This window comes from Echiichthys vipera, assembly GCF_963691815.1.
Source record: "Echiichthys vipera genome assembly, chromosome: 10".
Taxonomy (NCBI): domain Eukaryota; kingdom Metazoa; phylum Chordata; class Actinopteri; order Perciformes; family Trachinidae; genus Echiichthys; species Echiichthys vipera.
This window is the reverse complement of record NC_139835.1, coordinates 7,578,745-7,592,820: the sequence shown is the minus strand read 5'-3', so window position 1 is coordinate 7,592,820 and position 14,076 is coordinate 7,578,745. Positions and strand designations below refer to the sequence as shown.

Genomic DNA, 14,076 nt, shown 5'->3' with positions numbered 1-14,076 from the left:
ACTACATTCATCTGATTATTTCAGTTACTAGTTACTTTACCAGGCTTACAAGCACATATGAAACATTAGTTAATTAATCAAAAACTGGACTGACAAAAATGAACGTAAACATAAATGCAGGGTAGCATGATTTTTCTGAAAATGCCTTCTCAACTTATCCTCTTTACACTCAGATATGGCTGCAGAGTAAACAGAGGCTTTACAGTGACACAAAAACATATCTGTCCATTCTCTGGTGATTTGCCAGTTTTTCTGTGTCCTTTTTTCAGAGTAGAATGAGACATTGATATGTTGATTTAACCACAGATTTGACCAGACAGATACGATTGAGAACAACATCAGAGCGAAGCTCGGTGAGCTGTTGCCAAGAGGATTCAGAAACCCACGAAGAAGAGCGTAGCGGGAGCGTGCGTAGCATTGTGGTTGCACGCCTACAGGGAGCGCATGGAGCAAAGATTTGACGCGCGAAGCCGGATACGAGAGAAGACAGCATGAAGATTTACGCTAAGTTAAACCTCATAAACCGAAAGGTAAACACATGTACCGAACCGTGACAAGCGTTCCGAACGGGACAGATTTTTTTAATAAACCGTTCCACCCCTAATAGAAAGCCTATATGAGCCTATAAAAACATGCAAACACCCACACACAAGTTCATTCCTGAGTGGAATTAAAGACATATTGCACAATCCGAACAGCATATAATCTCCAGGTCTAATGTATCTAGACAACCAAAGGTACTGTATACTGTATATGAATGTTTATAGAAGCTAAGCTCAAACTCTGCAACCTTTGATGTTTTACAACAGGGTAAATGTTAACTGCACACTCTCCTAGCCAATGCCTTCTTCTCATTCATAATGGCTACAGAAGGTTGACACACTGTACAAACTGTAGGTGCAATAATTTACTGGCCTTTGAACGAGGCACATCTGGCAGAAAATATTTTTGCTTTCTTCAGGGTTTGATTTTAACATAAACATTCATTGAAAACATCCATTTCAGGCTTTGCAATAGTGAATAACGTGTTATCTCATTGAAGTACCATGCATATCCCTACAGTATCTAGACTTTTTGTGATATGTGGGAGCACTGTCACAAGGCAACTGTCAGAGAATCAGATAACACTTTAGCAAGTCAATGATACCAACAGTATAGTAACACATTAGGTTTGGTCTTTGAACAACCACTGAAAATAAAAACCTATTGTATTGCAGTTCACAGGTTGGCAAGTTGCTATATTGCCCAGCCTGAGATGCCATGCCAAAACTCCTTCATCTAAATGCATCATCAATACCCCACATATAATGAAGCGGCAATTTGTCAAACATCGAATGGACTTCCAAGGAATCAACAGGCTGCAGCCATGAATGTTTGTGTCTTAGCCTCCTCTCTTTTGTGATTACAGACCTAAATCAATAGGACTGACAGCAAGTGGTTCATACCCCGTCTGTGCAAATGTCATCCTCGACTGATTGTACTGTAGATGCACTCTTGATTAGATGAGATAATCGATACCGTCCTTTTCTGCAATTTCAGGGTATCGTTCAAACAACGAATGTTTCCTTTTCTTGCAACTGGTGAGCTTTAGAGAAACTGAATGTTTAGTTTGAAAGCAGGCATTCCTGAGATGAATTATCCGTGCTGCCACTGCTGTGATCAAACCTGAGGCTTAGTGTCCACAGTTTTTATTTTTCAATTATTCCCAATGAGGAGAGGCAGTATGTAGCCGCCTAGAGTAAAATCTGCACCCAGCATCTTTTCACAGCGCTCTGACTTTTTTGTGTTCTCCCCTAGTTTAAAATTTTTATATTCTTCATAAACGTACGGAGACGAAAGGAAAAAGAAGATAGTCTTGGAGAAAACAACCGGAAGAACTGTAGTTTTTAGTGTGTTCTGAGTTAGTCAAAGGACAAAAAGACAAACACAAGGGTACACTTCTACAGAAATGGTTGGTGTGTCTAGCCTCAAGCTAGCTCTAGGCCCAGTTACAGTTAGTACATTGCCTTTTTATGGTGAATAAACACAAATGGTTCAGCCATCAAATTTGCTTTGCATTCCGTCTGAGCACACTAAGAGTTTACGGCCATGCTTGGTGCAATGTTGCCATACTTAGACACAGCAGTGCTTTGAGCTAAATTCTCAAAGAAGTATGCTTATACCCACCAGGGATCATATGTTACCATTTCAATGTGTACCATTGTCAAGCAAGGGACTTACTTCTGTATAAACTTCCATATAAACCGACTTGAGGCAAGTCACAGAGGTGAGGTTTTGTAATATTCAATTCAATTCAATTCAATTCAATTTAATTTATAGTGCCAAATAATAACAAATGTTTTCTCAGGACACTTTAGGGTAGGTAAAGACCACACCCTATGACTTATTTACCTTCCCTATAACAGGCAGGTACGTCGGACAGACCCAGTTCTATGGAAAACATCTGTCTTGACCGGTCGGGGAGGAAGAAAAGTAGAGAAAAGAGAGAAAAGACAAACAGTTGGACAGAGAAAGACAATGACAGACACAAAGACAGAGACAGACACACTTCCAGAGATGCAAGTAACCAAAAAGTAACAGTGACTATAATAATATCTATAGTAACGTGAATATGACTTATATGTTATGGCAGTTAATATAGCAGAATAGTAGAAACAGGCACAGCTAAGGTGATAGAATATGAAAATGATAATAATTATGGTGGCAAACATGATCAATGATGATCAATGTGATAGTAATGGCCAAAAGAGCAGTGGAGTAGCAACAAACTCCTGTCACTGCGTTGGAACGAACATTGCTATAGGACGAGTAATAACTTGGTTCTGCTTGTTTTCTGTGATCAGTGTAGTGTGGGGGCATTGCGGAGTTAGCAAGCTAGCTAGCTAACTAGCTAGCTGTCTGCTGGTTGGCTGCTGGCTTGCTGGTTCCGTCATGTTTTCATACTGCAATGATTACAGACATTGAGCCAAACATCGGGCTGGGTGTAATGATCCTTCTGCCTCACTCCCTGCCGCTCTTGATCCTGGGGACATACACTCCGGTTCACCAAGACAATGCTTGATGTTGATGTTTAGCAGTTGTGAGTTCACCATATTAGTTTAGCTTGCTAGAATGCTCATATTTCCTAAACACAAAGTACAGCTGAGGCAGATGGGACATAAGTTCTGTAAATATTTACTAAGTATTGAACAAATAGAAATTTTGACCCCACGATGCAACATGAAAAGTAAAGGAACTGCCAAAGTTTTAGAAATGAATCTTAAGGGAAACATAAGTGTCTGAACCAAACTTTAAGGCAATCCATCCAATAGTTGTGGAGACATTTTACTCAAAACCATAAATGTCAACCTCATAGTGCTGCTGTATGAAAAGTCAGGGGGTCACCAACGTTATTAGGATACATCCTCTGGGAACCATTGATGATTAGTTCTCACAAAAGGTACAGAAAAACAGAATATGCAAGTGTTTTTCAAGTTGTTTAAAGAGACATTTAGAAAAGACATCACACAGAATGGCACAGTAGGAGATCAAAGAAACAGTGTATTCGGATGCAAATTTGCATTCTATTATTTGGGATAATTAAATAGTCCATCTAGATATGCCCATATCCTGTTGTTATCATTATCATATTATTTTTACATTCATACATTTGAGTATGCATTTACAAATGACACATTTCTAATAATAAAATGTTGATTTTCTATACAGTATACACTTCCATTCTCAGAAAGTTTATTCTACCTATATAATAGGCAGTACTTCCTTCATTTACCATGAACAATGTGCCGTAATGCTACGTGATGACGTTTCATACGCCCATTGGCTGTAAGCAGTTTGCAGTGAAACCAGCGTGAGAAACCATGGAAACGAATGGTGTATATTGTATTGTATGTATTGTACTTATGTGGTTTCATGCCAACAGTGTTAATAAAATCATCAAATGCATTCAGTGGCCCTAATCATATTTCTTATTTTCACCAGAAGAAAATTGGGCTAGTGGAATTCTGATTGGCTGGTAATCAAAAAAGTTAATTCAGAACCCTGCATATAACCATACATGGATCATCAGCCAGCTGTACTTTTTGTATCTGTAAATGCTAGAAAACTGTAAAAGAAGTACCTTGTTGACAATGTTTGTGTTTTAGCTGTTATTCATGTTCATCTTGTAAGGCTGATACAACCACCCTGATGATAACAAGATAGCAGAAAACATTAAGTGAATACAGCATGGTATACTGGAGAGGAGTTGTGCAACCTCTTAATTTTGAAGGACTTGCATTGAACCTGACAGCTCTGAAAGTAAACAAAGGCAGATCCAAACCCATTATCCAACATCCATGTTCACTTTGAAATTCAACCTCAACTGCAAGATGTATCTTCCACTCCCACCTTGGCAGAACTTGCACAGAGGGAAGACTAAGTGATCACATTGTGTCTCTTATTTAAGTGCTACCTCAACATGTTCAGACTTAGTTCACCTCTTTCTTTTATCCCCTGAACCTTTTGTACACTCCACTGACATCAGTTGCTATGGTTGAATGCAAAGCTTACAATTATTCTGCACACTGTGGAGATTTTTTAAACATGAAGTGTTGATTTTTGTCAAAATATAACTGAACTTGTGTTATTACTCACTGCACATACTGTACAGAGGTTAAATAAAAATGATTTAGCATGCTTTCACATTATTATCAATTTAACATAGATGGACATGATGATTAAAGGATGTTGCAGATAAGCTCCATTTTAGGTGCAGTAAGATGTGAGGGGACCAGCCCATCCAGGGCTAGAACCTACAGACTAGAGAGTGTTCTTTCTACAGGAGCTGGTGGTTCGTTAGAGGAACAACTTGTGAACGAATGAGAGTCGGTCTGGGAGTGGTTGACATTCTAAAGCATGAACCAGCGACTGCCTCAGCAATATTCTGAATCAATCACAACAACCCAATAACTTTATTGCTGTATAAATGCTTTGGGAAGGGAGGACTCTCTGTGCTCGGGTGTTGCACCAACAGCTTGACTGCAATCTCTGACCCCGGTGAGACCCCTTGGCCAAGCAGAAAATTCTTTGCGTTTTTTTTTAATAAACTTTTTAAACTTTAAGAAGTAGTATGGCTTTCCTTGAGTAAGAACACGGAAACACCTTCTCATGATGATGTATACTTTGCAGCATGATATCAAGAAAAACATTATATTTTGTGGCAGCACTACTACAAGTTCCTTTTTTTACACTGACTTTGAGAATTTCATTTGTAATTTCTTGCACTTGAAAAATATAAAGGGGACATTTTAAGCTCATTATCAGTTTCACACTTGTATTTTGTTTTTCTACTAGAACATGTTTACATGCTTTAATGTTCAGAAAACACTGTCTTATTTCTGTCTCAGCAACAAGCAAAATCTGGTGACACAGCTAACGTCAGCTAACGTTTGCAAACACCTCAGATAAATATATTTTTTATGCTTAATATGGCTGTTAGCTGTGTAAATAGCTCATGTTAGCGAAATAAAATATCAATACATTAGGTACATATAACTTTTAATCCATCCACACAACGTTCACTTAACTTCTAAAAACTCTGTTGTAGCGCCTGTCTCTTTAAAGCCCTCTCCTGAAAAATCCCAGTCTGCTCTGATTGGTCAGCACTTCCAGGTGTGGTTTTTCTGTCTCTGTACTCCATCGTTATAGCCCAAGAAATGACTGTAGTGCAGTATAACAGCACAAATGTACGCAACCTGACATGCTCCAGCAAGAATGTGATACTGGGAGAAATTAAAAACATCAGCAAACCAAGATCACGCAAGATGACACTGAAACATTGAATGACAAAAGATAAGAAAAAACAAGAGGTCCCCTTTAAAATAAAATGACACAATTACACAAGCAATCGCACACCATGAAATATCTCAGGCAATTTTTCCATTTCCATTTTTAGCATCTGTACATTGCTCATTTCCAAGTGACTTGCAATAATCGTTATCTCCCACGACTTCAGCATCCTAAAAGATGCATCATTTCCTGAACCTCTCTCCCTTAAATATAGTTTACAATAACCGTCAGTAGGCTGCGACTCATACAGGAAATGCTAGCATAGCCTTATCCATCTGCAGATGGCCTGTTGCAAAAAATTTCCAGGCTCAGAAAAGATACCACTATCTTTGTAAACAAAACAAAGAGAGTGAGTCACGAAGGCATGAAAAAGACAGTACTACATCCCTAATTAGTATCCTTGTAGGTGTCATTCACCTCCTGTGCAACATGCGAAATGTTTATCCTATTATGTGTCAGCATCAAGAGATTAAAGCTTCCTGTAAACTACAGAAAGACACTAATGATGTATCCCCAGCTGCAGACTACTTTGTACACACACTGCCCTAACAGACACCCCTGACAACTCACTGTGTACACAGACAGATGAAGGGATATTTGAACAAAAGTCTTACTTTTGTCTGGTTTTGCTGCTGGAGTAATTAAACAGCATCACCAAATCTAGAAAGATGCACAGGCACCATATGAGCCAATTTTAAACTAGCCAACACCACCAAGTTTCTCAAAGTCAGACCAGTTGAATAGCAGAAAATCTTCCTTTACAGAAATATGACTTTCAAATACAGGATCCCCATCAGGCCAATTATCCATTCAAGTAAAATCGGAAGTGCGGAAGATCAAATTTGAGTTAAAACAATGTCACCTTTAATCCAATGCTTGACATGGCCAGTGTAGTGTGGGCAGTATTTTAGAAATTATACTATATTATATTATAATTAATTATTATTCTAGAATACATTGTCTTTTTCAGAAAGTTACGTATATAAAATGGCAAAAGTCAGAGACAAACTCCAAATGGCTTGTTTTGACTGACCAACAATAGAAAAACCCCAAAGTATTTAAATGACAATAATCTAAAACAGAGAAAAACAGCATACCTGGAAAAAGCTGGGACCAGAAAGTGTTTGGCATTTTTATTGGATGAATGAATTGGGTGATTCATCCATTATCAAAAACAGTTGCTGATTAAATATATACTGATAGAATTGGTTGATTAGTCCATGGATTGTTTCAGCCCTAAGGACTTAAGGTGTATATCACATTATACTCCCATTGTGTTATGTTACCTGCCACCAGCTGATGATGCTGTGATGATGATTGCTCACTTTTGAGTAACCTGTTTTATGTAGGGAATAGTCAATGAGAGAGTGGGGAAGGAGTTTCACAGGCATTGAATGAGTCAGTTCAAAAGTCTGCCATCTTTCCATTTTAAGCTGTAAATCACACCTCAAGGGCCTCATCACTGAAAGATATCCTAACTGCTTTTCCTATATTAAGTTTCAAAGATAGAAAAAAGTTTATCTTGCTGAGCAACTCCTAAACTGTGCCCTATCCTTTCTCAGACCTATATCTTGTGTTAAAATAAGAAATCCTAACTATAGCTATAAATTAGATTCTTCATGTGGCAATCATCCTGTCATGCCTGTATCTAGGCTATGTTTACAATGAAAGCAGCAGGTTACTGGACATGGAGACGCTATGATATCAACAACTCTCACTTGTCACATGTTCACGCCCAATTGGCTTCCTGTCTGACAGAAGATTAGCCTCTTGGGGCAACAGCTAATATTCCGGGCTTTCCAGCAAATATCTAGGCCAAGAGTTCCTCTTCTGAGCAGCCGTCATTGTTAACGGTCTGATTAGCAACTTGAGACGCAATAATGGATTTGGAATTGAGAGACAGCGTCTCTATAAACGGCTATCTGCAGATGTCATCCGCAGTAGTCAGACAATAGGTGATGGGTTCCATGATTACATGACGGCTAATGTGTTCCTTTTTACTCTCCACACAGGCTGTTTACCTCCATGCAACCAAAGCCTGCTCAGACGTGATGAGTATAAATACTACTCTGACTACAAACGGAAACCAGACCGCTTACCTCTATCCAAATTCTGCTTTCACATGCAGAATCTGTTTATAGAGAGAAGTGGCTCATTAGCTTGCTATCATGGCGTTCAGTTATAGCTATGAGGAGTCAGATGCACTAGTAAACTAGTATTTTTAGTAATTAACTAAAATTAGTTCACTTTAAAATGAATCGTCTTGGCAATAGAGTTGTTCCAATTCCAATACCAGTATCGGAAATGCCTCCAATACTGTCGGTATCCGATCTGGTACCATGTAATTTATTAGAAATAGGAATCTAGCATCTGGCATCACCTCACAGCTGAAGTTCCCCCTGAAACTCCGAAACAACAAGAATGTTAAGGTTGTTTCTCTCTCTATGTTCATACAGAACTGGGCTGGTTAAAGTTAACTGACGTAATGCTGCTCTGGCAGGTCTGCTGTAACAAGTGCTAACGTTAGGTAATGTTAGCTATCGTAGCTAAAGTTAGGCTCCATGTGAGAAAAATGTTAGAGAGAAAAAGAGTTCCAACTTAAACTTGTGAAAGCTGTTGCTGAGATGTACGCGTGCCGTCTGAGTGAGAAGTGTACACAGATATTAGGGACTACTGTTCTTCTGTGCCCTTAAGCATTTTCATTTAACAGCAGATTGGAACACTTAGGCGTATATGCTTCCCCAGTCAGGCCTGGAAGATTTGCATCACAGCTACCTGTGGTACCGTCCTGTCTTCAGAATTTTGGCATCGACTTGGTAACGAAGCACTGCTTTTTGTGACATCCCTATTGCTGCCAAGTCTTATATTAAGTCCAATCTCACAGCAGACGAATCCAATGAGTTTTGGTATTTGAGTCCAACTCAAGTCTCAAGTCTACAGCTGTAATTAAAGACACTAGTATGGATTTCTTAGGGACACGAAAGACTGCAGTAGTCAGCCAGAAAAAAACAACACCTAAGAAATAATTTAATGAGTTGGCATCATGAACATCAACTGGAAAAAAAGACTCAACAAATATCACGCCCCTAAGGCAGAGACTGAACTCAAATAAAAAGTGGAAGTGGGTGAGGGTGAGTGGGCATCATTCAGGGAATATTTTATACAGTTTGATTCAAAAATAGTCTGTATTATAATGCTGGTGTCACCCCCAGAAAGAGCTGCTGCTTTCGCTGCAGTGAAATACCTTCAAGGTGAGATTCATGTTGAGACAGAACTTAAATTTTCTCGTTAATAAATAACAAAACAACTAAAAAACAAGAAAGTGTCCACGCTCAACAGTGTGTATTCATCTAATGGACTCAAAATAGTTTTTAGTGACATTAACGCGAGCACTTTCTGAAGCTGACTCCTTATTGCAAATGCTAATTAAGATGGCACATGCCACACAGTTTCCGCTCAGTCTATGTCCTGAGGCTTCCTAATAAAAGAACCACTTCAAACAGAAAGTGAGCATCTAATTAAATTTCTCCACAAATTAATGAGACACAATGTTTACTCCTCCGTGAGACGATTAGTGAAGCTACTAAGACCGTGCACCAATGATACTGATGTTTAGTTTCAAGGGGCTCAATGAGTCCCTTATTGTTTTACCTCTTAAGAGTACCAAAATGATATGCAAATAGAAAAGCCAATGTTCCTCTATGAACAAAACCTTGTTGAGGGCCTCTGTATTTACTAATGGCCTGTATTTTTATGTCTCTGATGGATGTGTGGAAGTATACTTGCCAAATGGTAATGCATTTTTTAATACTGCCTTGAGGCTCATTTCATGTTTTGGAATATTTAAACACTCAGCATGTTTGTCCTTATGTGCTTTAAGGTTAAACTGCGTAACGTGCGTTTGCGTTTGCGTTTGCAAATGAGCATCAATGTCAGCTGATGGCTTGTGGGAAACCGGCACCTCTTAAATACAACATGTAATATGCTTGTTTACAACATAAAAGCGTTATGTTGTAGCACCATTTAATATTCACACATGCACAAGTCACAGTAAAAGTCTTTCTACAAAAGCATTCATTTTGCTGTTTTATCTTAGGGGGAGAACACCCTTTCTAGTTTTCGTTTCTGAGGGATTCTAAAATACCAATGTCCAATGAACAAAAGCGACAACCAAGTCATTGCAAATTTTGTGCTTATTCATGACCACATTTTGAGTGAGATGACTAGTGGGCATACCTATCAGAAAATTGGTTTAGTTCTTTAAGACACAGGAGTCTTGCATAGCTAGGCCCATCTCCGAAAAACACCCTGTCAGTGTCGGAGAATGACCTGGCTGCACCGTTTAACATTCTGGTATAGGGGAAAGAGGATGAATGGCTTGTTTGCATTTCTTTCTCTCTCGTCTTGGGCGGGGCTTAACTCAGGAAAAAGTGACGGTTCCCTTGCAAAATAGATAGCTGATATAGTGGAAGGGGAAGAGAAAGCCTGACATATCAGCACTGTCCATCTGTTAAAGGTTACATATGGAGAATGAGCAAAACACTGCCATCATAATTCCAGCAGTCTTTTTGCCAGTTAATTTATGCATCTGACCAGCTGATGAAGCCACTTGGATGAGAGGTGAAACGTTTTTCTAGACAAATAACCAAGTCCGGTTGCTTTTGACTTAATTTTTTGGGGGGATAACGATGACCTGGACAAATGAGAATATTCACAGGATTAACAAAGGCACTACAACAAAAACCTTCACTTTGTGAAAAAAGCACACTTTCAGATGTCTCCCAGTTATTAGTGTTAATCTGGAACCTGGTGACAATTGTCTTCATTGTTGGACACACCCTATTTATCTGCAGCTCTCCTGGTTACTTTGCAGGATAGGAAGCTGCTCTAAGGTGACTGAAACCCTGAGACAGCAGGTTGTCCAGATGAAGGCCAAACGGATGACCCTCTCAGCCAATGTAAGACAAGTTGGGTGTTCCAAGTCTGTGATTTCAAGAATATTGAAACTTTACAAGGACACAGATTAATTTAAGTCCCTCAAAAAGGCCGGTCATCCACGTAAAACAAGTACACGAGAGGACAGGATTATGAGAAGACTCTCAATGGGGAATCGGTTCAACACTGCAGCTGGAGTTGCTCACCAGTTCAGTGCTGAAAAGGACAAGGATCTGTCTCTGCACACAGTGTCTTGTTATTTAAGACTTTTTAGACTAAAAGCCCACTCTGCAGTTACCAAACCTCTCAACAGCAGAAAGAATAAAAAGGCTATACTTGTCTTTGCTAAGGAGCATGACGTGTGGAGAGACGAGAACTAGTCCAGAGTGCACTTCAGTGATGGGAGTATGTTCAGTTTATTTGGGTCTGTTGGGAAACATTATGTTGGGCGTAGGACTGGGGAAAGACTGAACCCAAAGTGTGTGAAGAAGTCAGTTAGATTTGCAGGAGGAAGTGTCATGGTTTGGTCGTTGTTTTCTGCAGCAGGAGTTTGGCCTCTTGTGCAGCTACATGTCAGGGTGAATGCAAATGTTTATGTGAACCTCCTTAAGCAACATGCAATACTTCCACTGCAACAGTCTCCAATCAACTGCAATTTTCATGCAAGACAATGCCCCTGTCACACTGCAAAACAGGTTAAGCAGTTTCATGAAGCTAAGGATATTGAAACAATGAAGTGGCCAGCCCAGAGTCTAGATCTAAACCCCATAGAGAATCTCTGGAAAATCCCTGGCAAAAAACGTAATGTCTATGAAACCCACTACAGTTACTGAACTGTGGAAGAGACTGGAGAAGAATGGACCAAGATCAAACCAGAGCAGTGTGAGAAACTAGTGATGTCCTGTTATCACATTACTAAAACTCACAGATCCAGTATTAGTCGGGTTTAAAAATATAAAGGGCTATCCAAACTTCGTTACAGTACATACCTTTAAAATCCTAATGTTAATGGTCCACCGCACATGCTATCATCTTAAAAGAAATGGAACAAGTAAGATAGTTTTACATAAATATATGAAAAGACATTGAGTGTGACTATTCAACAAGCAAGAATTGTATTCTTCATGCTTTCATGCCTTCATGCTTTGCTGCGAATTCTGCTTAGATACTTTAAATGATCCGTCCAAACAGGGAAATGATGCATGAAACCATCTGTAAGTCACTGAAAGATAAGAGGCAGACATGGACATTGCAGGCAAACAGTGCAGTTTATTGCTTTCAGCCAGTATCTAACCTACCACGCTTGTAATTGCCTTTCGATATTTTCCTCCTAACTGCTTTCATTAGGGAAGTCTGGTCAGCTCAGTATTTGCTCTCAGGGATGAAGCAGTAGCAGGTGAGTATTACAGTTTGTCTTCCACTTTGGACCAGACCTGCCTCCGCTCACATCTCCCTCAGCTTGTGGAGGATCTGACATCCAATCCCAACAACCTCATTACCGCCTGCAAGGCTGTTGTTGCAACATGACAGGACAGGAGGAGGTGCCAGGCGGTTCAGGTGTGAGTCGTGGCCGTTCTGAGAACTGCTGGTTTGGACTTTGGCCCTGTCTGACGCCAAATCTCTCCCTTTACTTGTAAACACTTAAAAAGGCCTCCAACACAACAAAACAAACTAAGTAATGCGTCAACTTTGGTTTTGATTCAGAGCTGAATTTCAGCCAAGCACTGGATACAATATGCATCGTATGTTATTAGTGTGTGGCGCACTTCCCATAATGATTGATTACTGAGAAAAACCGCAAAATAAAATAGTCCATTTGTTTTTTTTACAGCCAGTTAAACAAGACGCATAATATCCAGTTTGGAAATATAAGGCTTTGATTTTCAAACGAAAGACAATGATAATGAATAATAAAGGAATATTACAGCGACAATGGCACTAGGGAACACACCATACGCTCGACCAAAGAAGAACGAACTGAAGCCGGGACATGTAATAGTGTGAGTAGAGACTCAGCTCCACTTTACGCACGACTTGCGTGAAGAAAACTTTCCCTTGAGCTGTCGCACAACACCTCAGAAGAACACGCTGAACACCCATTCAAATGATAATCTGCACACACATATATGTTTCCGATCCTCTTACCTTCTCTGTGGTGTCTGCAAGACCCCAAACGGGCGACACAGGAGAGGGAAAAGGCACACAAAATCCACCACTTGTTGGACGGAGTCATGCTGCTGAACGGCTGGTCCGCGCGAATGTAGTTGACAGGAAAACTTCATCAAGTTATAGGGCTGAAGTTGTGTGTGTGTGGGGGGGGGGGGCAACTTCCGTTTGATAACACTGTCACTCTGCAGGCACTATTTAATTGAAATTCCCAGTAATTTCCTGGAGGGACACTTGAGGAAATAAAATATTCCCCATGACTCATAAGGTTTACCGTTTTTCAGATGAAAACCAATAAGGCGTGTTATTAGTAATTCCCCACTTACTTCCAGCGTACCACACATATCTTCAAACCCGGCCTATATTTATGATCTCAACTATTTACCTGTAAAGTTTCACGACTGTATCTTGCATGGTTGTGATGTCACCAAAACAGTCAGGGGCGTAAAAAGTGAGAGGGGCCAATGCCCATCCTTAACTTTTTACCCTCCTTCTGGTGCCTTTTGCTTGGGTCAAACCCATTTTTTATTTTACCCCGACCGTCATTTTGATCAACTACACACCTGTACATTTTGGTCACTGTATCTATCAAGGATGTGATGCTATCATGGTGACAAAGTCTGTCCACAGGGGCGGCTGGTGGCTGAGTGGTTAGAGCAGTCTCCCCATGTAAAGAGGCTGAAGGTCCTCGAGGCAGCAGCCGCAGGTTCGACTGACCTGCAGCCCTTTGCTGCATGTCTCCCCCTCTTTCTCTCACCCCATTTCCTGCCTGTCCTATATAATAAAAGGCTTGAAAACTGCCAAAAATATCTGTCCACAGATAGAGCGACATAAACACCTGGCAAAATATTTAAAATTGCCTCCGTGGTAGAGGTACATTTTTCTCACACACACACACACACAGACTCACAAGGTGAAAATAACATTGCTGGTAAACACGCAAGTGGTTTAGTGCAAGATCAGCTTGTCAAATGCACACAGAATCGTGGATAAATGATCACATTAGATTTGTTCTTTTTAATAAGGTAAAATATGGAAGAATGTGGTTGAAATCATTTTAAAAGTAACAAATATAATAAAGTTTTTCAAGAATGCCTCTCTCTCTCTCTCTCTCTCTCTCTCTCTCTCTCTCTCTCTCTCTCTCTC

At 39.9% G+C, this 14,076-nt stretch overlaps 1 protein-coding gene across 1 annotated transcript in view; it reads right to left on the bottom strand.

The window, feature by feature from the left end:
- Nucleotides 1-13,051, bottom strand: part of tfpia (tissue factor pathway inhibitor a) — a 65,372-nt gene extending 52,321 nt beyond the window's left edge. Inside the window, exon 1 of the mRNA XM_083921546.1 lies at nucleotides 12,910-13,051. Coding sequence (XP_083777672.1) covers nucleotides 12,910-12,997 — 88 coding nt within the window. The 5' untranslated portion in view covers nucleotides 12,998-13,051. The remainder of the gene's footprint in view (nucleotides 1-12,909) is intronic.
- Between the last annotated feature and the right edge of the window lie 1,025 nt (nucleotides 13,052-14,076).